The 26,783-nt window shown below is 39.9% G+C and overlaps 1 protein-coding gene across 3 annotated transcripts in view; it reads left to right on the top strand.

The window, feature by feature from the left end:
* The window catches only part of UNC5C (unc-5 netrin receptor C), a 379,353-nt gene that overhangs the window by 214,883 nt on the left and 137,687 nt on the right, over positions 1 to 26,783 (top strand). For all 3 annotated transcript variants that reach the window (XM_089526097.1, XM_089526099.1, XM_089526100.1), the window contains exon 2: positions 10,313 to 10,534. In XM_089526097.1, the coding sequence (XP_089382223.1) occupies positions 10,313 to 10,534 (222 nt within the window). The remainder of the gene's footprint in view (positions 1 to 10,312; positions 10,535 to 26,783) is intronic.

Here is a 26,783-nt window from a genome sequence, read left to right on the forward strand (position 1 = left end):
AGCTGTTTATTACAGGCACTGAAGCATTGTACAGTTCTTCTACTTGGTCACTCTTCCTAGAATAGAGAGAGCTGTCCTGTGTGTTAAGTGAGAGATCAAGTGATTTCATGGGTCCCCCCCCCCTCCTTTCCCTGATTCCATCAATGCACATTGTCATAATGGAATGCCCACTCTCATGCCATTGGCACTGTCTCTAAGGGGATGCAAGTTGGTAGGATTACTAGTGCTATCACCAGCAAGTATATATCAACCCCTATTCATGTATTCTCCATCTGTGGTGACTGCACTCTGGTGAGGGGGAGAACACAGTCTTGGCTCCAACCATCCATATTTTGGGAGTAGAAGCTCTTTACCAGCATAGGTCTCCAGGCTCCCCATATAAATTAGAATCCTGCATGATCAGAGTTGTAGCCAGGGAATACAGTACTCCCTCCATTTTCGTGGTGGATCCATTCTGGACCCCCCACCCCTGTGAAAATGGAAAACCATGAATATTCAGGCCCTTTTGAGTTGAATGGATCCATATCCCCTGCGTGGGCATGCGGACGTGCATTGTGGGTGTGCACCCCATTTTAACTCCTTCTGTTTGCCCCCCACAGAGAATCAAGGGGTGTGAATCCCAAGTCCATGAGAACAAAGGGAGGACTGTATAAGGAATGAACTACAGTTCGGGGGAGTACTCCTAATAAGGGGTTTGGAAGAGAGCAAGCATAATGGACTTTGCCTGGGAGGGTGGCGCCACAAAAAAACATGAGCCACATGTGGAGGAAAGGCCACAACTTTATTAACACAAAACCAGCAACCAAAGGTAGGGTTGGCCAAAAGCATGAGGTCTGGCTCATCGTACAATTGTTGTAAGATACTGGCAAGTCATATTTTAGCAAGACATCGGGATGAGCTAGGGGCTAATGGAACACCCTCTCGTATCCATGCAACCTACCGATTGCATATAAATGAAAGCCCCTAGTCACCGGGAAGCGGTGTCACATTATGGCCCCCACAATGGCCACAACGCATGCCCTCCCGGCGCTCCCATGTCCCATAGGGACTCCCGATACAGTGCTACGCAACTTAATAGACCATGCCCACCAGATCCAGACCCTCTGCTGCCACCCCAAAGTTGTGACAAACACCCGAGGGAGGGAGGGTGGGTGGGAGAGCCGAGCAGCAAATGGCGCCACGCACCGGACCTCAGGCCTTAAATAGGCCATGCCCAGGTGAGTGCTGGGAAGGGAGTCGCCCCACCCCCAGAGCAGCCCAGCCTATCAGGTGCCCTGGAGGACCGGGGCAACCATTGAGAGGGGCCATCCGCCTCCTAGAGCGGCCCTCTGGAGGCGGAAGTCCCTCCCTTTCCCTCCCCAGTCACCAATTGCAAGCAAGCGCGCCCCAGCAAAGCATTCTGGGGCGTGCAAAGAGCCTTGCGTCACCGCTCCGGTGGCAACACGGCCTGCCCGCTCAGTCGGGCGGCCATCTTTAAATTTAGGTCACTCTATTGGCGTAATGTGAATTAGTTTTTTGGGCCTGATCAGACAGGCCAAAATAAACCTGCTTCGGGTCACTTTGGAGGTATGCTGTTTAAATGACACATGCATCTGAAGAGGCCAGAAGCTGTGCAAAAGCTGCACTCTAGTCCTTAGAAGAAGAGCGTGGCTTTGGCGTGGCTTCCGGCCTCTTAGGATGCATGCCGCATTTAAACAGCATACCTCCAAAGTGACCCAAAGCAGCTTTATTTTGGTCTGTCTGTTCGGGCCCCTAGTTTCTTTAAACATTATCTTTAAAGTTTGTTTTAAGGTGTCTTAGGCCATTTTCTTAATAATCCTAATGTTTTCTTTAAAAAGTCAGAAAACAGAACAGAGCAGTGCAATGGGTAATGTGACAAGTTACTTTACAAATATTATTCAGATTAATGGCATAATTACTTTTAAATCATGATAACAAGGAATAGAAATGAATTACTGTCGTGGAAGGGCAGGGGATGGCCCCAGCAAGTACAAAGTTGATCCCAAGCATGGTAAATGAGTCAACAGTGCTTTCTTCTACACAGATACTGATCTCCAAAAATAGAAAATGCTGTTTTCAAGCTATTTGTTTTTTGTTGGAGTCTGCATCTCCTTTGCACTGAACGAAAGGCATTTTGTGCATGCATACAAACAATTGCCTCATGTACACTGCAAGCAAGTTTCTATCTGAGTTTTGCTTCAGAGGATTATTCCAAGGTTTGTGGGATATTGCTCTTGCTATCACATAGCACCAGTGAGATAGGCATGTATGTTTTAGCTGTGCTTGAGGACATCCGGGTTGCAATTCCTCTCCCCAGTCCCTTAATATAGTTGTCTATATAACATGTATACAGGAATGGGACTTGTAAAGATACAATTTGTCTGCCTGGGACAGAAGAAAATAATGTTTTGTGTTCCAGTTGCAGGAGATCTAATTGTATCTGGGAACTTAGGAAAGCACAAACTACATTTACAGCAATGATTTCATCAGTCTGATAAGGCTTGCCTATTACTTCTTAGGGGTGTGCAGCAGATGTGTAGGCTAGAGGTCTAGAATGCTGATAGAGAGGAGAATGTGGCATCTGATTGCTGGAGTTCTCTCTCTCTCTCTCTCTCTCTCTCTCTCTCTGCCTTTGTAGGGAATAGCAAAATCCAATCATCTTTTCATTGTTAGACATTATTTTACACAAAATTATTATCTTGGTGAATGATGAAAAATAGAAGGCCTGCAAATGAATGAGAATGTCTCAGTCTGAAAAATATGGGTGGGACATGTCTTGTCCTTTTATGATTATCTGCAGGAAGAAAATGTAAAAAGAACATTATTTTTGTGTCTAGCAATATTTTTTTTAATCTCAGAACACTGGTAGAAGAGTTGTCTTGATGGTCCCTCCTCCATTTTGTTCTCAGAAAGAATGTACCTTTCCCTGCTTTAATCATGACTTCTTCCCTGCTCCATGCTGTTGAATGAGAATCAATTAACTGTGAGATCTCTCAGTTTGGTTACGCACCTTCAGCCTCAATAGTAAGTTAAGTGGAAGAGAGAACACAATATTTTAAGCCTTCTCCCAATTTCTACCCATGCTAGGCACTGAAAATTAACGAATGGACTTAGGAAGTATTGGGTTCCATCAGGATGGGTCTTACAGATGACATTTTTAGTTGCTACAAATATAAATTTGAATGCTAATCTAAATCACTGTCAAATGTGCACAGTGTTTCTATTCATAATTTACATACATTTGACTAAGGTCTCTTTCCAATCTTTCCAGACCATTCTTAGAAGACACCATTTGAAAGCTGAGTAGTAGAGGAGGATCACATGTTAGGAATGTAAAGAAAGGGTGTCTACACACATTCAGACATTCTATCAAGAAAAATATGACGAATAGGTGTGAGATTCTTCCCATGATGGTACTTTTTAAAATGTTTACATAGGAAAGTTATAATAATAATTTGTTTATGTTTTGTTAGAACAAAAATTTCTGCACTCCCAAGCCTAGATTTTTCTGCATTTTTCAATTTTTTTTGCACAAATACCCCCCCCCCAAAAAAAAATGTTCTAAAGTGCAAAGACAGTCAAAAACTGTACAAAAAGTCTCATGATCTTACACAGTGGTAAGAAAAAAAATCAAAATATTTCTTCTTGCATGCAGGACAGAAATTAATAAAGATTTATAACCTTCTCACACATGTACTATCCTTTTGTAATTTGAAGAATGAAATATCTTCTCTTCGCGGTGTACCTTTTTAGGATTCCCAGTCATTGAGAACATTACATATATCCAGTTGGACATGTGTAGGGAAGATGCAGATATCTGTAAGAACAGAAGATCATAAGTAGAGACATGAAATGTCTTTCTTTTGCCTTTTCTTGTGGCCATTAAGGATATAAAAAGGATTGTGATGCACAGAACTTCATTTTTTAAATAAAGGCCTGGAACCCATTAAGTGGAATCCCGGTTGATTGATGCAGTACAAAAATATGGATACATGAACATATAGCATAGCTTTAAATACTTAGAAAGGTACAAGATGGTTTATATGGACTGCACCTATGATAATTGAGAAATATATTTAACAGTTTGGACATGTGGTAATCTTCTCTCATAGTTTGGAAGTTCAGAAATTAAGGTATTCACCAAATCTGAAGACTACATGGACTGTTTTGAAGCAGGCCAGAGAGTGCTCTTGAAGTTTTGAGGGCAATATATTTTGTAAAACTGTTTCCATGAACAGAGAAAAATAAGTTATCTAATGGCTTTTGCCTGAGAGTTGCCATTAAGTTTGCTTATCTGTTGAAGTGCAGTTGATTGCAAAGATTTGCAGATGCAGTCTAAAGTCTAATCTGCATTGCAGAAAGAATGTGGTTTGACACTGCTTTAACAGCCATGGTTCCATGCTATGTAATTCTTAGATTTGTAGATTTGTGAAATATTAAGCTTTCTCTGTGAGAGAGCTCTGGTGCCATAACGAATTAAAAATCCTAGGATTCCATAGCATTGAACTATGGCAGTTAAAGTGGTGTTAGCCTACTTTATTTCTGCAGTGCAGATGTAGCCAAAGTGACTCAAAAGTCAGATGACTAGGCTTTTTACAAAATCAAAGCTGGGTGGTGGCAGCACAGCTTTTTGGAGTCACAAGGAAGGTGCTACCTAGAAAAAAATTAATTCAGGTTTGCAAATGGGTGTTGTATATTTTTACTGGTACTTGCCAATGGAGGATTAAAAAACGATATTAATTAGTGATTTTTGTTAAAACAAACAAACATGATTTGGTTTGTCCTGGCTTTCTGAGAATGTTGTAGTGTTAGGCTTATTGGGTTCTGTTGAAGTGTGCAATTTATACTAATACATTCACAACATTGGATATTTCAATCCAGCTGGAGGAATGTTTCAATAAGCAAACAGACAAAATGCTGGGAAATGACAAGGTTGAAAACAGAGGCTGAAAAATTACCTTTAAGAATAATTAATATAATGGCAGTCTGAAGCTACACATACTTGAGTATTGGCGAGATAACTCTGGTTGTTTGAATTAAATTTCTCTTGACCTTTTTAAAAAGTGAGGGTAAGAGCAGGGAAAAGCCACAATAATTTCTTAGGTTATCTAGTATAGGTATATAAAATGTATTTCCTAACTATACTGTGTCACTTGGCAAAGACAAACCAGTGTTCTGGTAAATCATAATAAAGAATCTGTCTGGGAGAAAAAAAAATCATTGTTTGAGACGAGGATCTTTGTCATAACTAAATGTATCATGAATCTGAAAATCTGGCTCTCTGGCCACTAGAGAAAACTTGAGTGTACTACCTGGATAGCATGATGATGAGCATTATCTTCAGTAAATGTACTGGGAGCTGTCAATGAAAATGAATGTTTGTTTTTCCAGTCAGCAGGAATTAGCAAGGCAATGCTTATTTAATTATAAAACATATGTATGCTTTGTTAGTTTCCATCTGTCTCTTTGCTGATTTGCAATTAAATGACCAAAAGAAAAAAGATGTGCCCTGTGGCTATTCAAGGGAAATGACTCATCTCTAATGGATACACTTTGTACTATGCTTTTGTGTAGGTGTATATCTGAGGACCACTCCCACAAGCTTTCTATTGGCATAAAATTGTCTTGGACCCAGGTTTAGTCATAGTTAGACCAAGCCTAGTGATATTATTGGGATTTAGGGCAATTTTGACAAAGATAACTCTCCTAGATTTCAGTGGGCTTAGTCAAAGTAGGACAAATATAATTAAGACTTCGTCCATGCCATTGGATCTATAAGACATTTCTCAATATTTGGAAAGCAAGCACAAAATCCTAAAGATAGGGTAAGACAGCAAGTAAAAGAAAAACCAGTGATTTAAAATTTTGCCATTAAAACATCTTCATATATTCTCTAAACAAATCCAGAAACTGCAAATTAGGGTCATGTAACTGTAAATATAAATCTTTATATTTGAACAAGGATCAAATTAGTTTATCATTTACATATAAACACCTCCTTTAAGAGAGTGTTTCTGTACAAGACATTGATGCCTTTTAAAATTGACTGTAGGATTAGCATGCCTATATTAATGAGTTATTATTAGCTGAGGAAAAATATAGACCTAAATCAATGACAAACAACTTGTGACTCCAGATTTTGCTGGATTGCAACTCCCATGATCCTACACAATTGCTTTTACAGTCTAGGTCTGATGGCTATTCTGCAATATATATTTAAAAACCATCCTGCTTATAGATACTTGGCTGTGTGCAAATGGTCCTGAGACTTACATTACTATCAGATTCCAAATAAAACAAAAAAAAGATTGGTAAATTTGGTGCTCCCTACTCAGGAGGAATTTTAAGAAGTTCAAAAGAAGTAAAAGGTTGCAATCTGGCAAATGGTTATTAATCTTTTCCATAGGAATGGTCCTGCCTTAATCCAGTTTTTTCCTCATGCTTTATTCTACTTCCTTCAGTGGTCTTGCATTTGTGTACATCAGAATCCATTTAAGAAACTCTCTTTGGTTTTATAAACAGTTAAAGACTGCTTTTAAATGACTGTAGAAAGGTTTGCATTCATCTAATACAGTTTGAGAAGCTGTGGAGGTCCATGAAACCACAGACCTCTCAATTTACTCATGTCCAATAAAGACATGGTGTAACTCTAGCTATGAAGATAGATATCATGATAGCAATCTATCCAATCCCTTTCATCTATCATTGTTTGTTCTTTATCTGTCTTTCTACAAAAGCTGTGGCTGCAGGAAAAAGTCTTTCATATCCTTTGTAATTCTGGATGCAGGAAAATATAGGTGTACCTACAGTAAAGAAAGGTAGTTGGCTGACATTTAATCTTCATGAAGACTGACACGATGACGAGAGCTAACCTTCTGCAGTATTTTTAGTTTGATATTCTGTGGCGCTTTATTGATCATCACCGGCGTCCGTCACTGAGTATAACGATAACTGCTTCAGAGGCAGAAAAGAGGAGATTGAATAAGGCCTTCAGGATTGTCAGCCTCTTACTGATAGATCTGTCAATAGTTACTGCTCCCTCATCCTTTTACCACTGTGAGTAAGGTTTGTCTTGGGCATTGCAAATGCTCTTGCATATTGACAAGAAGAGTTTAAAGTCAATGCAAAGAGCTTTTGCAACTAAATTGCTATAATTCCTCCTCTTTAAAAAGCAAGATCATTGTCTGGGTTTTAAAGATCCCAACAATGAGTTGTCTGAAAATTCAATTCATTTCCAGCAATTTTGCTGGTTGCTCTATGTAAAAATTTTCATTCATTTTTTTAACATACCAAGAAAAAAGCCAGTGTCTATTATTAAAACATAGACTATGAAGACTGGTAGTTTTACGGTTCAGTGAAATTCAGTCTTTACTGTGATCTCACTTCCCAGTCCTGCACACAGTTATACAAATATGATTCTCAGAGTGATAAAAGGAATATCTGAACATAGAATTGAAGATGAATTTTAGCCACAGTGGGTAGTAGTATTTATGAAATAAAACAGATATTCCCCATGTGTATATCCAGCATCCTCAATTTGCTCATGTTCATCACTCCATCCTAAAGTGCATCCTACCTAATCATACCAAATGCAGACTAGTGTGGAAGTAAAAATGCAAGCAAACAATAAAAAAACAACCCAATAATAATCAGGATTTAGAAAACAGTTGTGCCCACTAAATTGGTCTGAAATCAGGTGGTTCTCCTTCTCCTTGAGGCTACCACCACTTTCCTGGCTGAGTCCCACCTACAAAGTTGCTCAAAAGTCAATTGCTCTACATAGCCAATGGCTTTAGCCAGAATAAAGCATCTAGACATGAGATAAACAATGAGGGGGTAACCCTTTCTACTCACTTGGACCCATCTGGGTGGCAGTATACCAGGTCCTCCTAGTTTGGAAAAATCAGGTTGGTGCAGACCAGGCCTGACCATTTATGGTGTTGCATGACAAGGATCTTTATTTTAGTTAGCTGCTATTAAGGGACATCAGAGATGCCTAACACACATGTGGGTTGAGGGAGGGGATTGAAAGAAAGACAAAATACTTTGCAAAACTGTGGTTTTGAGGTAGGTTTTCCCCTGCAGAAGTGAAAGCATGAGTTATTGCATTGGATGATACCAACCTTAGTGACACCACTGAATCCAATTGTGCTTTCTCCTGGTTCTGCACAATTTCTGTGGTCATTGTTATTTCTGGAGTTTTGGATCTTGCCTATACATTTTTCACGAATCTGTCAGTAAAGACATAGATACTACAGCTATTGCTCTTTGTGATGGCTATATGATGTCTCTAGGCTAAGACACTGGAAAACTGAATGATAGTTGTTGTTGTTGTTAACTACCCTCAAGTTGATCTTCACTCATGATGAGTCTGTGGATGAGACATATCCAAGGTTCCCTGTCGTCCACTTCTCTACTCTGTTCCTGTACATTTATACTTGTGGCCTCCTTAATAGAATCCATCCATCTAGCATGTGGCCTTCTTCACTTCTACCTTCTTCTACCTTTCTTAGAATTTTTGTTTTTTTCCCAGTGAGTCATGCTTTCCCATGATTTGGCCAAAGCTGGATCTGTTTTAGGACCCATTTGTTTGTCTTTTTTTTTGGCTGTCCACAGAATCCTTAGCACTGTTCTCCAGCACCATATCTCAAATGAATTGGTTTTCTTCCTATCTGCTTTCTTAACTGTCCAGCTCTTGCATCCATACATGGTAATAGAGAATACAATGGCTTGTACAGTTCTAAGCAACGGTCGCCCGCCTCGCCCGGCAGACCGTTTTGCCGCTAGACACGGCTGGACTACAAGCCCCAGAGTGCTCTGGGGCTTACCCGGCTCCCTATTGGTGCACAGGGGCAGAAGGGGTGGCCCTTCCGCTCCGCGACGCTCTGGGAGCCGGTCTCGTTGGTGGGGGGCTTCCGGTCCTCCAAGGCTGCCCATTGGTGGGCTGGGCCTTGGAGGCGGGGCCCCGCACAGCATGCAGGGAGGGAGGGGCCTAGGCCTATATAAGGCCGTGTTGCTGGCCCCTTCCCTCAGTTGGTTGCTTGGCTTCGAGCAGAGCAGAGCCAAGCTGTGGAAGGGAGCAAGTCTTGGTGCTTCTCCCGCCCGCCCACCACTGTTGTTAGGTGGTTTTTAGTCACAACTTGGCGGCAGCATAGGCCAGGATCTGCACGTTGTGGTACCAGGGCTATGGAGCTCTGGTTTGGGAGTCAATAGGTACCTGGGGGCAAATAGGGCAGGCGTTTGGCCATTGCGGGGGCCAGAACGCAGGAGCGCCTCCTGGTGACTAGGGGCTTTGTGAATTGGTGAACGCAAGACAAGGTTTGTGGTCAAGTTGTGTTCCTTAGCCCCTAGGTCATCCCAAGCACCAGGTGGGTGCCCGGTTTGGATAATCAGACTACATCAGGTGGTTTGATTGCACAGATCCTGACCTTATGCTTTGTGCCAACCCTACCAATTGTTTGCAAATAAAGTTGTGGCCTTACTTCCAACATGTTGTACTGTGGTTATTTGACAGCAACATCTGAGGCAACTCTTCTGCTCAGTTGTATATCTTTGTTTTTATATACTTTATATCTTTATATATATTGTATATCTTTGAATGAGAGTAGCCTCTTGCATTCATGAGCTGCTTGGGGTTTTCCATTGGTTTACTCTTTTGTTTCTAATGCCATGTAGATTTTGATTTAAGATTGCATGGAGAAAGATTGTACTAATCACCTGTAATATCATGTGGTGGTAATGCAGTTGCTTTTCTCACTCTTTCCCCATGGTGAACATTTATCTATAAACAAGTCATTTCACCCATCCTGTGAAAAGAAAATGAGTGCTCGGAAATGTGTTAAAATAACTTAATACAATCATAAACAGTAAAATGAAATCTATGTTACTGAGTCCAGAAGATTACCCAGAAAATGTTCAGATGCATCTCAAAGTAAACTAGAACAAATCCTGCTATTTTAAAAAGTCTGTCTTATTGCCTCCAGTATTATAACTGATGGTTAGTAAATCCTGATGTTGGGAAAATAAATTGGCCTGCTGGAATGTTTCGTTGTAATTTTGCATATGCTATCAGTGGTTTGCCATGAGGCAGGAAAGCTTTCTTAAACTTGCCAAATCTCACAAAAGATTTATTTGAAACACTCATAGGCTAATCTTCTAAGAATCACTGTTATTCAGGAAATGAATAGAATCTTTATAATAGTTATGGTATTTATTTTCTCCTGAAATAAAAGCTTAAAAGCATTACTCTAGATCAAATTTAATTTTATATGTGTCTGTTCCTTAATGTTTTCCTTTGATTTCTTTCTCACAGATGATGATTTTTTTCATGAACTCCCAGAAAGCTTCCCTTCTGATCCTCCAGAACCCCTTCCACACTTCCTCATAGAGCCTGAAGAAGCCTACATTGTGAAGAACAAGCCTGTGAACCTTTATTGTAAAGCTAGTCCTGCTACACAGATCTACTTCAAATGCAACAGTGAATGGGTTCACCAAAAGGATCATGTGGTAGATGAAAGAGTTGATGAAACCTCTGGTAAGCTGTTGTTGTTTGAAGGAAATGTACTAATAGCTATGCTGGGTAGACTGTTTAAAAGATCTGCATTATGGAGTTTCTGCTGACTCAGCTGCAAGGGAGAGAAAACTGTAACTTCTAGGTGAAGAGGCAAATAATAATAATAATAATAATAATAATAATAATAAATACAAATTTTATTTATATTTTCCGCCTCTCCCAGGTGGATCAAGGTGGGATTACAACCCAGTATAAATATACAATAAAGTACAATAATAAAATATATAACATTTAACAATTAAAATAATACAGGTGAAGCAATAAAGTTTCTTTTTCAGAGCTTTTTTATTTTGCCTAAAAATCAGTTATCACATTGCTTAACATGCATCTAGATCATAAGTGCACTCTAGCTAAATCTAATTTAGACATTCATTATCTCTTGATAAAGCTCAGAGTTCTCTCTTTCATAAGTTGTTTACTGAGGTACAAATTATATAGCTGATGAAGAAGTCAACAAGAAGAGTGAGACCTACACATATATCTTCTGTATATACAATAAAGTAATGCTGGTTTGAACCAGGTTTACATTTTGTGATTTAATACACATAATACATGTTGTATGTGAATTTCTGATTACAAGTATATGTATACTGTAGCAATTGTATGGGGTTTTCATTATCCACACTTGATGTAGAGGTGAAGGGAAAGCAGATTAAAATCAAAGAGGTTTACCAAATATCCCATGAGCCATAAACATGTTTGTGCCAATAATGTGATTCTTTTTGTTTTGAAAGATTAGTAATCAATACACTGAGTCACATATAAGATAGAGAAGTGGATCTTAGTGCAGTCTTGACAGCAGTGAAAAATAACTCACTACCAAGCAAGGTGATTTCTTTCATATGGGAATTGCACCATCAGCTAGACTAATTACCCAGAAAAAAAAATCTTGGAAGTCTCATAGGAATTGGGTTTTATTTCTTTCAGCTTATTTATTTGAATGTTGTTCACAAACATACACTTTTAAGAATAAAAGGGGATGTGCAAAATTTGGATATAAGAAAATGGTGAAATGTATTAGTCAGGCCACTTCTAAGTCAGTTTGGTGGGAAATAATTAACACTATCATTGGCAATAATACAGTGCACCCTTGCTTTATGCGGGGGATCTGTTCTGGACTCCCCCGTGTAAACCAAATTCCGCCTATGCTCAAGCCCCATTTAAATGAATGGGGCTCATGCACGTGGTGGCGCGGCAGCACGCACACCACAGGAGCACACCCCATTAGTCCCTATGGGATGCGCCACCCCATTCCTCCCCGTGAGGCTTTCAGTGTATGCTGAAGGCCATGTAAAGTGTGCCCAGGTATGACAGAGGTGCACTGTACTTTCATAAATCAGCAGAAGTATATAAGGAAAAAATACAACTATAACAAAAATGGTCAAAAGATAAGTGCTTAGTTCATGTAGATGCAAATGCAATACAACAAAATAACCGAGAGCCCAAACCATATTATGGTATGTAATAAATTCCCTCATTAAAAGCATAATGTTAATAGTTAGACGATGGCAACAAATACAGGTAGTATTTCAACACATTTTTCTTTAGCAACAGTATATGAACAGTATCAGACCATTTCTGTGCAAAACTAAATAGCTGAAGAGTGGGAATGAAACTTCAGTTGGCCCTCCATATTTGTGGGAGATAGGGGTGCAGGATCCCCACAAAAGTGGAAAAATACAAATATGGCAAGGCCTCCCAAACATGCAACAGCTGCAGCCACCAGGTGCCAAGGGCCTACCTCCTTGCCCCATCTCCTCCTCCTGTCCTGCCAACTGCACAATCTGTACCTCTCTTGGCCACCTAGTGCCATGATACCTTTGCCAAATTATCCAGATGTCTCCACTTCCTGCTGCTGTGAATTTGCCGTTATCACCTTTTCCCCTGATCCTCCTTTCCCCTGCCATACCCCTCTCAGCCAGCTAGAACTGCACACCTCTGCTTATGGCTAATCTGGCAGAGGCAAAGGAGAGAGAAGTAATGCTAGTTGCCCAAGAGAGGAATGGAGCAGGAGGTAGCATCAGATTGAGAGTGGAGGGAAATGAAGGGAATAGGCTAATCTGGCAGAGGTGTGTAGTGTTCAGTGGCCAAGGGAGGTACAGGAGGTGTTATTGGCCAAGGGCTAGTTAAGCAGCAGCTACAAACTTGCAAGTAATCAAAAATTCAATATAAATCCTGCAAAAGTGAAAGACAGTTTTCACAAATTCTTGGTCTTAAAATATATATAATTGGAAAACAAGTTTATTTAGTTCCAGCCTCCCCTCCAAAGCTTATAAAATACAATATAATTGAGAGACTTGGGGAAGAACTGTCAGCCTTCAGACTTCTGCATAGTTGTCTACAATGTTCTTGAAACCAACCTAGGCAAATGCTGTATATTTTCCCCATCATAGCTTTGCATTTGCTATGGAGGGAAGTCACCAAGGAAGACTAAACACAAGATTGGAGGAAAAGGCCACAACTTTATTAAACCAAACAAAACAGGTAGGGTTGGCCGGATCTGGATCATCAATCAACTCTTGGTTGGTCGATGAACTAAATTGCTTGGTCATGGCCAGGCTTCGGGATGATATAGGGGCAATGGTAAACGCCCTATCAAAGGCATGTAACCGGACGAGTGCATGTTCTCTGTTAAGCCCCTAGTCACCATGAGATGCTGAATCGATGTGGCTCCCACAATGGCCATATGACATGCCCTCAGTGCTCCCAGGTCCCGAAGGACTCCCGATCCAGTGCTACACATCCCTGGAAACCACGCCCCCCCCCAGATCCAGGACCTATGCTACCACCCCCAAAAAGTCGTGACAGCACCCAATCCAAGGGAGGGAGGATGGGAGAGCTGAGTGAGAATGGCACCCAAGCAGGTCGCCACATGGCCTTAATAGGCCAAGTCCCAGAGGAGGCTGGGAAAGATGGAAGCACCTCCTCTTTGGCCTCCCAGGCAATAATCTGCACCTGGGAACTGGGGGCAGCCAATCAAGGGCACTTCCTCTCCTGGGGCATGCCGGGAGATATAGTCTCCCAGTGCCAAGGAGCAGAAGACCCACTTCTTCCTCCTCTCAAGGCCAATGATAAGGCCATCCTTGTTGTGCTGTGCAATGACCTTTGATCAAAAGCAATAAAATTTGAATTTGAAATTTGATAAGGCCACCCGTCCCCTGCAAGACATGCTGGGAGCACAGGCAAGCCAAAAAGGACCCAAAAAACGTGGCTCTTCCCCACAGCAGCCAAGCTGGCCTGTAAGTTGACTGGCCTTATTTTGTGAGAAAAATACTAAATGTGCAAGAAATTAAAGTATTGTCATAAGTCTAACGTGCTAACAAGACCGATAGTCCCTAGGATATATCAGTACTTCCCGAGTCATATGAGTTATTGACATGTTCAAGCCAAAATACCACTAGTGTATTTTTGTTTTGTGTTATTTCCTCCTTCACAATTCATCACTCTCTCCATAAGATCACCTGATTCTCACTTCTTGTGTAAACATATTTCCCTTTAAACAGTCTTCCTCATTTCCTCCATGTAATATAGCTAAGTAGAAAAGCATTGTGCAATTATAGTCTTTTTGGCTGCATCACATATGAAAGTCGGACAATAAATCAAGATTATGTAGCATTTAAGGGTGCCTGTGGATGTTGTTTTATTTATTTTCCTCATTGATGCTTAAATTCTTAATAAACAGGCTTGTAAACAGCCTGACATTAGCTGTTAACCAGGGAAAGAAGACTGAGTTCCCATTTCTCCCTTCTGTTGCTATAGCTGCACCAGTGTTCAAATAACAGGAAGCAAAGCCCATCTTAAGTTGTTTCTGAAATGCCATCTTAGAAGCAGATTTTCTTCTAAGCCCCCAGATAGTAAGCAGTGACAAGGAAAACAAGACAAGCTAGTAGCAAAATACATGTGTGGAGTGGAAAAGTCTGATCATGCATTCTGCCCTAAAAGGCAGGTGTTAGTCAGAGATTAGGGAGACGAAGGACCAGGGACATGAAATAAAGGTGTAATGTTGAACATACTTGGCATAGCAACTTATCTGGGATTGTAAAATGTAAAGAGATAAGAAGGAGAAAGGGAGAGAAAGCCTTTAAGGGCTCTGAAAGATTACATGTTCATGAACTCGGAAATGCTGGAAGGGCCAAGTCAGATGAAATTGGTGCATTCAGTAGTACATCTTTTCTACTTTTTTTTTTCCTTTTCTTGGTGAGAACACATTTTCCTCATTGATAAATAGAGCAACGGAGTGTATATTCTGCTCAGCTTTAGGTGACGATGCAAAAGAAATGGAGGTTAGTCATTTCAATTCCCATTGAGAGTAATGGGAAATATAGGTCCTCGGAGGCGCAATTATTTTTAACAGGAAGAGTCTTATGCCTACTTGCTGATTGAGCACAGAACATTATTATCAGTATAAATTTAGTGCAGCACAAAATTTAAAACAGATAGGCGAAGTATGTCTGGATTTATTAATGCAAAGTTGCAAACTAGGACATTTCACACTACACAGTTACAGTACTATGATTCCACAATCTGACATGGCTGCATCCTACGGAATCCTGGGATTTGTAGTTTGGTGAGGCATTAGAACTGAGAATGCTAAATATCCCTCCCTAAATTGCAAATCCTAGTATTCCACGATATGTTTCCATGACAGTTAACATGGAATCATAGATCTGTAATTGTATTCTAGGGCCTTTAGCATCTTAGATTACATTCCATAGGGATAACTGGAAATAGATGCAAACCTAGAGATTGAAGGCTACCTGGTATCCGCAAATCTCTGATTCCTTCAAAGCATGGGTCCCCTGGAGGTAAAATGTCTTGCTACTAGCAAAACTAGAAGGTTGTGTAGTTTCTAGATAATCTTTCAAGATATTATTCTGGGTTGTTATTGTTAAATTTGTAAAGTGTCATGGTTCTGTAAGCACTGTAGAGATAGATATTGAAATATAAGATTGTTTTCCCAAGAGCACAGTCTAATACACATAGTGCAAAGGAAAGTAGATGACTGAGAAAAGCTGGTTCTTACATTAGCTTTCAGTTTTGGTGATCTGTATTATGCTTGCCGTTGTAACACTTGAAGGTTCATACTTCTCAAGTGACTGTACTTGTCAAGGCATTCAACTACTGGAAGTAGAACTTAAATGGTGTACCACCCTGCTTCAGAGTGTGCATTTACATCACCACCATCTAACAATATGGTGTGTGACTGTCAATGTGGGCCTGCAAAAACAACCTCTACTGATACAAAGAGCCAACTGTATAGTGAGTAACTTGATGCCATAACTATAAACAACCATGACTGTCAGCCTTATACAGAATGATAATTCTACCAAAAGCTAAACAATCACTTTGATGGTCCAGCAATTTCCATAGAATATTTCAAATATTGAAAGCCATGCTTCCAAAATATATACCTGCATTCTCTCCTAGGGCTGGAGTGTCATTTGTGGGACAATAAATTTAATGGACAAATGAAACCCCACAACTTACTGATAATATGGAACATATTTTCTTTGAAGAGGTAGTGAGACCAAACCAGATGACCGGACCAAACTGACAAGTTTTAAACAACACATCTGCTGAATTTACAAATTAATCTGTGAAGAACAGTAAACATGTACTGAATATAACTGTGACCAGAGACTCTTTAGTTATGAGATGATCAGATAAATACATCAGCATGTACATTATGTGCTGTAAATCAGCTAAGTATAAATACATCTCTGTCAGAATAACAGTTGTAAACATCTTGTTCAGCAACATTAAATACATGTGCTACCATATAGAGATGGAGAGACTTAAAGGGGCAGTTACTGCATGAGTAATAATGACAACTGCTGAACGAAGATATTCAAAACACTTGGTGCAGAATATGAGGTAGTCTGCACTGACCAAGTGGCTTCTAACCACTTTGAAGATGGGGTGTTTAGATGATACACCAGGCAAAACCAGGTGGAAAGTGAAATGAAGCCTCGTTAAAATCTGGAGCAAAAAGAAGCTGGGATAATCCGACTCAAGGCAGAAATAAATATTATTGCACTGGCATATAAACAGCACGGCACAAGTGCAAGACTAAGGCAAAGCAAAACCATGATCACCAATAAAGCAATGGATGTAATTGCAACATACACAAACCAGACAGGGGCCAATGGAGTGAAGAGGCGTGTATTGTGCTTTGCCAGTATCACCAGGAACACCAATGCACTGTACAGGCGGTGCATTGCTCGCACGACAAGAGGGAGGCAATTGAAGGTTGCAGGCAGTGTGTTTGTGCGATGATGCACATGCATGGTGGGGAAATGACAAAATAATAATAATCGCACAGCGCAGCTTGATGCCACATGGTGTGGACAATCCATGGGTGTTTGGCCCGCATTGGGAGCGGGCGGTGCAGACAGTAGGATTTTGATGCACTTTCAGAAAACCCAGGATTGAGCTCCTTTTTCTTGTGTGTCTGCTCTGGCCCCATGGCTTCCATTTGTCTTAATAGCGGCATTTCAGACCAGTATGATCATTCCCCACTAACATCATGGCTTTAAAATATGGAAAATATATTCATTTTCTCTCCTTCATCATGTCTGATATTTAAAATACTGTCATTTTAAGTGTCTCTCAGGTTCCTCTTCTGGTTCCATCACATCCTCTTGCTGGCTATTGTAAAATGGAGTTTATCATAGAAACATAACCAGCAGCCTTATACTGGGTCAGGCTATTGGCTGATCTAGGCCAGTATGTTCAACTCTGAATGGCAGGATCTATCCTGTTTCAGTTGGGTTGCTTTCCTAGTCTACCTGGAGGCCCCTGGTATTACCTGATGGACTCCCATTCGAATAACCAGGCCAACCCATTGCTTAGCTTCTGAAATCAAAGAAGACATTAACGTGTTCAGAGTGGTATGGTATCATAAAGGTAATTATCCTAAGGCATTCACGTTTGTGTAAATTAGAAAAATTGCACAGATAAGGAAAAAAACATGTTTAAAAGCAGTATCAATTTACATAAAATTAAAAAAAAAGTTTCCTATCCCAATATGAAAAAGAACAGGAAGAAAGTGCAGGTAGAATTTAGAAAAACTCAAAATTGAAACCACAAGATTTTATTTGCTTAATTCCCATTCTCCACTACTGCTTTCAAAATAGGAGTGTATAGTTACACAAATATCCCTGTATAACAATGTACCAATATAAGAATATCTCTAAACAATGTAAACTTTTTTGTCATGAGGATACTTCCCGGGCAGTATGTAAAAGCATAAACTAATTGTATGCATTCATAAATAGCTAGAAAGATAATAATAATAATAATAATAATAATAAATGATTTATTTGTAGCCCACCCAATCACAAGTGTTTCCAACAATAAAAATACATAGAAAATACAATAAAATTAAAAATTAGTCCCTTCCTGACCCCCCATCCCAGTACTAAAATTGCAATTAAATAATCAGCATTTAAAAACAATAAAATACAATAGTGTTAAAATTAAGAAAATAATTGGTGGACAGAGCAACGTGAATCACAGTATACGGGGAGAGGAGCTAGGTTGGGAAGGCTGCCTGCTTACTGTCATGTCAATAAAATATTTGTAAAATCCAAATGTTAAGAGTATCTAAAGGGGAATGAGGATGTGGATCTGGCTACTGGAAAATACTGCTGTTTACAACCATGGGAATTTAAATGACTAAACAGTGAATAAGAAGGAATACCAGCTATACACAGGTTGACAGATAAAGGGCAAAAACCTCTAATCACTCCATAAACATTGGGATGGGAGAACAATAACTATTGCATCGTGGTAGGTTTCTGAAATAGGAATGTTGTCCTGACAGGTAAGTTCAAGGGTAGAGCAAGCAAAATAGGGCAAGGATTGATTTTTGAAAAAATCATAATCATGAGCAAGGGCATAATCCATACAAGAATGACTAACGCTAGAGTAAATAGGTCGAGTTGAGAAAGAAGGCAAGAATATCTTCTAAACAATTAGAGGTTGAGATCTGGAGGAGAAGAGGAAAGAAAAGAAATCTTAAGTCTTCCTTGTTGTTGCTGTGTGCCTTAGGGAGAATGTAAGGGACAAAATCACGGGGTTTTCTTGTCAGAATTTGTTCAGAAGGGGTTTGCCCATGCCTTCCTCTGAGTCTGAGAGAGTGTGACTTGCCCAAGGTCACCCAGTGGGTTTCCATGGCTCAGCAGGGATTTGGTGTCTCAGTGTCCTAATCCAGCACTCGAACCACTATGCCTCACTTTCCCTATTAAGGTGTCCCATCTGTCATAATAAATTACAAACTGTGGTGATGTAGACTTGGTCTGAGGAACCTGCAGATGAGGGTCATCCTAAATAAGGTAGGATGGGTTTGTGGACTTAGCTGACTATCTCACTTGCACAGAACTGTACAATGTAAGCAAATCATGAGGCAAATATCTAGGAGAAAAGCAGCACTGGGATACACACAGGGAGCATTACAGAGAAAGATAGAATTTACAACCAGATCGTATTTAGGAATTATGAGATTAACAATACAGAAAGAAGTGATAAAAAGAAGTGTCAATTTAAACTTGTTATCTTCACTTCCACCATTGTCACTGCTTATTCCCAGGACAATTCAGAAGTTGTCTACTCTGGCCCATAAATAAGTGTTCCTGAACAAGGGTGACAACAATTCCTACCTTTCTTTTCTTTGTTCCATAGTCTGTAGACCAAGGGGGTGCTCAGAATTATGTACAGTACGTCCTAAAGAAAAGAGAGGAAAAATTGGACCACCTGCAAACTGCTCTACCCCAGGGCTAACTGCAAGTATGGTATAACAGGCACTGAAGTGAAAGGCCTGTCATAATGATTAATTAGGAACAAATTCCTAATTATTCCATTCAGGGGTTTTCCACTAACCTGCCATCATTGCACTCAGTAAACAGGGCTAAAAAAGCCTTCCTGCTCACCTCCATTGACTGCAATAAATGCTATCCTATATGTAATCAACAGGATTGCTGATGCTTTCTAAATGTAATAAGTTTTATACCCCAACAAAGTCAATGAGATGTACAGGCAAACGAGAGATGTTAGGCAAATAATATTTTATTGCACATGTCTGGGCCAACACTTTCAGAAGATATTAAACTTGAATAGTATGTTCTTGCACACTATTCTGTTGACAACACATTTATTCTCTTTCAAGAGATGAAAGGGTAGTCATGAGGTGGATTAAATACTTCTGGCTTCTGAGAGATGTGAATGTGCTTGAAATGTAGGAGCAGACATTTACTCCCCAAGCCCTTGCCTGCCTACAGAAAGTCAGTTTACTTGACAGTGCCCTGGAAAAAAGCTGGGAGCGGGGTGGGAGGAGGGAACATTTGCAAGTGTCTGTTTCTCCCCTTGTTTCTTACTTTATTTTATTTTTAAGTCAAGATTTGAAGGTAACTCTGAAATACGATTCTGCTTGCAGCAGAAGGGAAGGAGAGAACAAGCAATTTTCGATATCTACCCTTGTTTTGCTGTTTTGCACTGTGTGAACTAAGAAAAAGCAAAACAAAAAACAAAGCAAGGCTCCCTAGTGACCTCTTGTGTCACTTTGCTGGTTGTACTTATTCCCACAATGTTTCTACCACTCACCAAGATGTGACAGTATCAACAGCATGGGAATAAGGCATTTTCCATCTAAACAGTATCTCTAAATGTGTATAGCATAGGGTTGTGTATTTTCCTTTAAAGAGAAGAACACAATTTATGTTCCACAACACATTTATTTGAATCTCTTCACTCTTGGGTTGCCCTAGCAAGATGCAACCTATGTTTATTCTGCAAAATTTTATTATGTGACAAAATGGCTGAACAGAGTGGAGGTGGTTTTATCACATTCTAATTTCCTCAGCTTCTGCTAAGTACTAACAACCATTATGCTTTCTCTTTGCTCATTGGGATTCTTCTGCCAGCTCTGAACTACCTCAAAGTACTTCAGTTTGTAAGAGCACTAAGCTGGGGACTTGGATGTCTTATCTTACACTGAAGGGCTAGGTCATTAGAGGGGAAAGCATGCAAATGCACTGAACCAGGAATGCATGAGTATGTAGACTGAGTTTGTGAAATGTATGTAAAACATTCATTTCAGTCTTATCTTTTTCTCAAGCTACTTTTTCTTTTCTTTTCTCTTGTCTTTCTCTGTCATTTGCATATACTTTTTTATCCATAAAGAAACAGACAAAGCCACTCTGGGCTTTCTGTCAAGTGCCCACATAACTAATGCCAGTGCCTTTTGCCATATTTCTCTGTTTGGACCTTTCCTCCCCATGCTCCTTTCCACTGTTCCAGTCTTTCAAAGCATTGCTGAGGGATCTCCAAAAATGACAATGAAGGATCACTAAATGACAGAAAACAGCAAGCAGCACAGACAGCCTGTCACATATCTAGTTGTACTCCTGAACTGGAGTCTATCCCTGTTTGGGGAATTATTTTAACTCCAGTGTAACCAGAAAGGCTTGGCAGCCTAGGGCACGATCATGCACAAGGCAGTTTAGTACAGAGAAAGTGGTATTGGTATTACATCCAGGTAATTATGCATGCACTATTAAGTGCCTAGTCCTTTGCCTCTGTCACCATAATGGGGTATTTTAGGGTGGGCAGCACAATTTCATGAAAGCATTAGCTTCATGTTCATGTCTTCTGTTTGCTACTAGAGCAATAGGGGTGGTTAATAGCATATGGCATCTTGCATGCCTCTAACCATGTTTTGTACTGTCATTCTAGCTTTATCTTTTCTTAGCAAGGCAATTCATAGGCAATAATAGTAATGGAAACAATACACAAAGGTACTGGGTAACTAATTGGAAAATATATGGGAATTTGAATGCTGAAAAACCTTAAAACATAATCCTGGGCTAGTGATAATCTTTGCAGTTTGAAAATTATTTGCTGCTGCTGCTGCTGCTCTGTGTGCCTTCAAGTCATGTCTGACTTATGGTGACCCTAAGGCAACCCTATCATGGAATTTTCTTGGAAAGTTTCTTCAGGAGGTTTGCTATTGCCATCCTCTGAGGCTGAGAGAGAGTAACTTGTCCAGGGTCACCCAGTGGGTTTCACGGAAGAGTGAGGATTCAAACCCAGAGTCATAGCCCAATGCTCAAACCACTGTGCCTCACCAGCTTATACTGCACAAAAATTTCATGTGGTTGTTTTCTGCCGAAAACAGCATTTTCTGTTCAAGAACAGCATTTTCTGAACAGAAAATGACATCTCTATACAAAAGTACTATTTTCTGCACATAAAAAGCTGTTTCCTGCACAGCAGGATGTTGTAATTGGAAACTTATTCTGCATAAAATTCACACAAATGCTTGTTTTGCACAAATGCTTGTTTTCTTTGTAGAAAGTAGCATTTTTTGCAGTGCAGAAATTTTATTTTCTGCAAATGACCACATGTGAATTTTGCAGAATTTAAGTACTGTTTACTACTGAAGATTACTCAATCTCACTTCCCGCTTCTCTTCTGCCTAGAATGCTGGTGAATCACACCTCCATACAGCCCCTCTGCTTGAAATTTTCTCTTAGTTAGAAGTTGGGACACTTTCCAGTCCTAACTAAAATGTAAATTCCGAAACATCATTTCAAGTATATAGCTTCAACTTTAATTTCAAGTATATAACTTTAATTCTGCTTTGCTTTCTGAAAAGTTATCCTAAGTAGGGCACACTAGAGGTTCAATGCATTTCCCTGCATAACCTCTACTGGTAGAGTCAGCATCTTAATTGATCCAGTCTCTGTCTTTCCCACAAAAGTGCATAAAACTCTAGGAAACTCAAAATCCTTTGACAATTTTGTATGAGTGAAACTGCAAGCAAATGGAACTAAAATATTAACTAGAGTGTGATTGGAAAGACTAAGCAAAAACGTCTGGGCTTAGGTTTAAGCATCTGCGTTTGAAAGAACATATTTATATTGCACAAAGAAAATGTCTGGCATGCATAGTCCTACCTTTTACTGTGCATAAAACATGATAAAACAGGGTAAGAGGTCCAGCAGTTCCTCTCTACCTCCAAGGCCTGGACCAAGGCAGATGGACTGGAGGGAGGACTTGGCTTCATAATGGATGGTTAATCATTTTCCAGGGAAAATACATACTCTCAAGTAGGATGATGCATATACAGTACATAGCAATACAGGAAATGGTTTGATAAACAGGCACCAAAAGAACATCAAGTAGTAAGCGACAATTATGCAATGCCTGGGAAGGCTTCTCTGAACAGGATGGTTTTCAACTCCGTTTTGAAGCTGGTTAAAGAAGTGATGGCTCTTGTTTGTGGGGGAAGAAGGTTCCAGGAGTGAGGGGCAGCGAGTGAAAAGGGGCAAATCCGAGATGGGGCAGAGGAAATCCTGGGCTGAGACAGCAGACCTTGACTACCAGAACGGAGGGCCCTGGTGGGAAGGTGAGGAGAAAGAAGGTCTGATAAGTAAGGAGGGGCCAGTCCATGGAGGGCTTTAAATGTCAACAGCAGGAGCTTATACTGAATGCGGAAAGGGAGGGGGAGCCAGTGAAGGGATGCCAACACAGGAGAAATGTGGTCAGAGGCAAGGGAGATAGAAGATTAAAAGCAGAAGAAGAATCGGGGAGGACTATCTCAGAGCGAATAGTGGAAATCTTAGAGATGAAATAATTAGCAAAGTCATTAGGAGAGAATGATGAAGAGACAGGAGGAGAGGGAGGTTTAAGCAAAGTGTTGAAGGTGGAGAACAAACGCTGCGGGCACCTCTTATTGGCGGAGATCAATGATTTGTAATAATTCTGTTTTGCCATAGAGAGGGCAAAATAAATAAATACAGTAGTCAATAAGAAGTGAAGATACATGCTGCAATTTTTCTCTGTAGTTTCACATTGATAGGAGCATCTCTAATAACTATACCCAGCATTTATGAATCCCCTGAAGGCTGTGTCTGCACAGGCCAAATACCATGTTTTCTCGTCTTCACAGTGAATAGTCCAAATGACACAGGACTCAATCCCTTGTTCTGATGTGAATTGTCTGGAAAACTTACAGCCAATTCAGCTCCAAATCCAAGGTATACCACGCGTACAATGGATTAAATAAACTCATCTTTTGGTCTGGATCTTCCCAGGAGATCCAGAGTCATTCAGAGCAATGCTAGATGGCTGTTTACAGTGCATCATGCTGTGTTGCCCACTGCTGCCAGTCATGCCACCATGAGTCACTCTTAAGCTCAGAACAAGGTGCCAAGCCATGGGATTGACTCGTTTTTGGCCTCAGAGGAAGTGACCCACATTAGCAGTGGTGCCAAGAGGTGGCACAATAGGGTGCACATGCAAAGAACTGCCTGACATCACTCCGGAGGGTCCAGGTAATGAGGGGACACCAGGGCAGAAACATTGGGGCCAGAATATTCTAGGCCCATGCAGTCACCACCAAGGTTGCAATCATATATAGTGGGGATGGGGAAAATGCAGGTTTGGAGCCACATATATCTCTCATCTCTCTTTTTGAGGCCTGGGGTCCCCACTGCCCCCCCTCCCAAGCCCTGAGCCCCAAAGAGGCCTCACCCAAATTGTTGCTAGTCTAAAAGGAAAAAAAATACCCCTGGCAACTGTCCCAAAGTTTTGACTTTGCACATCTCTACAAACCCCATTTTACAACTGAAAAATGCCTGAATAATTCCAGGTCTTAACTGGAATTACACTTGTATTCGTTTTTATTTTAGCAGCTTTGGAGGGAAGACAAAATTAAGCCCCAGAACTGTCTGCAGTTGCCTTCCCCTTTTATATAGCATGTACACTTGCCTGAGAGTAAACGCCATTGAATCTACTGGAGCTTGCTTCTTTATAGATAAGCTTAGGATCATACTGGTAGAATGTTTCAAGTGTTTTCATATATATTATTTAGTCATCCTTTTAAAATGGGCCAGTATCATTAAACTTATATTGTAGCTGGAAGGGCTGAGGCAGGCAAATAAAGGCTTGTCTGAAGCCATTTAATGGATTCATGACTTGAGATGAACCAAGGATTTCCTGATTCATGCTCTTGATTCTGGGTACCAACTCAGCAAATGTAGAAAACCAAGCACGCTGGCTTCATCACATAATTTCACTTTAGTTAAAATAAGAACTTGCAATGTTACTTTCAAAAAATATGTCAATCCCATTATTTGTTATAGCTTTGAAAAGGAATGTATTACTTTTACTAACGTTAGGGTTTAAAAACTATTTCATTGCATGTTTTTTGGGTTTTGTTTTTGTTTGTTTTTTACTTTTCCATTATTTTTCAATACTTTCAAAAAATCCCAACAATCTTAAGACTGAAAAAAAGGCAAAATCTTGGGGAAAAAAGATGTGTCAAAATAGTGTCTAAAATTTCTTTTAAATCTAACTTAGCAACTTTATAAAGTAAAACAGTAGCTACTTTTGAAATGTAACATCATGAGACCATCATTACTTAGAAGCAATTAAGCTCATTACAGGTAACCATGTTATTTCTAACCTTTTAAATCCAAGCTTTGGTAAAAAAAAAAAAAAAGTGTGTATAGGTTTTATGCTTTAGGTTAATCCCCCCCAAAGGAACATCTTCAATATCCTGGCTGATAAGTATAGAAAATGTATTGCATTAGAGGCAGATGCCTTTGTACAATAATCAGCTCCCAGTTTAGATGCGGACAGCATTTCCTTTTTCCCTTAGCAACATTTTTTGCATTTTTTACATCTGGAGCCTATTTGCTTTCAACCTATTTATTAATTTTTGAATAGCAAACACTGCAGAATATGTGCTTTGAAGTATTTGAACAGAAAGTCTTTATGGCTGTCTGAGGCCCGTGTTCTAGAAGGCTCTAAATGTATTTCTTTCCAAAAATAGGAATAGCTCTTTTTAATATCCAAAACATGTTTATTTCTTTAAAGTAATAGGCTTATATATTTCTCTCACTCTCTTAAATTATACTCATAAGGCCATGGCTGAGTAGCATCATTAAAAGTAGCCTGAGTAAGCCTAATCCAGGTATTCCCAACAGGGGCATCATGATGCCACAGTGCATACAGAGCTATGATTGAACACTCAGAAGTGTCTTGGTTCCTTCTCCACTTAAAACCAGATTTCCACATCTGAACAGGTAGCAATGCTGATACATAGAATCCTAAGGACTTAAACATCTTTGAAAACTATGTTTCTCTATGTGTGTGTGAGACAGAATCAGGCAAGCGTTAGAGGTGGGGAAGGGAAGACATCTAGATATAGATTTTGCGTACATCTCTAAGTGTACTCAGTACACTTTCAGCATGCTCCTGAGAAGCAGTCATCTGAACAAGGTCACTGTAGAAAAAAGAACAGTCCTTCCTCACTTTTATAACAATCTTTTAAAAGAAGACAAAGCGGGCGGGGGGGGGGGGAGGAGATAATAAAAAGAAATAAAAGCAGAATTAACAATGCAGTAGTCTCCAAATGTCATGCTAGCTTTATATTTCACATTAAAAAACGGAATTATTTAAAGATTTGCTGAAGTCAAGGTGGAGAATTAAAGAGGAAAGTGAGAGAGGGGTTGCAAAAACAGGGTGCACGAAAAGTGGCAGTAAGAGATTAGCCAGATAAAAGAACACCATTAAGAACAGCAAAGCATACAGAGCAGACTAAACTGGTAAAGAATAATGTGTGTTACTGGTGTTTTGTTTTGTTAATGATGGGGTAGCATCATTATAGAGAGTCAGCATGGCATAATAGTTCAGATGTTGGACTAGGACACTGGAAACCAGGGATGAAACCCCAGCCAGCCATGGAAACCTACTAGGCCAGTCACACACTCTCAGCCACAGAGGAAGGCAAAGGCAAACCCGCTCTGAGCAAATTCTGCCAAGAAAATGCCCTGATAGGTGTTAAGGGTGCCATAAGTCAGAAATGACTTGAAGAAAACAACAACAAAAATATAATTTTATACACAGAAAGTAAAGAAAAATGCATGGGAAGGTCACTTTTTTGTACAAAGACTGCTAAAACCCATCAACCTGCAATTAATTAATGAAATTAATTCAACTATTATAGTATACAAAAGAGTTGGCTGTAGCTTATGAGGTTTATGCCAAATAAAGCTTGAGAATGCCACAATACTCTGTAAGTTTTTCTTGGGGTAGGTTGTTGTTTTCTCTTTTTTGCTGCAACACACTAATATGAGGAAATGCAAAATTTCAAGTTTTTTTTTTACTAATCGTTTCTGTATTTTCCACTATCAGTTCCCTCTCT

The sequence above is a fragment of the Sceloporus occidentalis genome, unplaced genomic scaffold (genome assembly GCF_023333645.1).
Source record: "Sceloporus occidentalis isolate IW3139 unplaced genomic scaffold, rSceOcc1.0.p SCAF_5, whole genome shotgun sequence".
NCBI classification, from domain to species: Eukaryota; Metazoa; Chordata; class Lepidosauria; order Squamata; family Phrynosomatidae; genus Sceloporus; species Sceloporus occidentalis.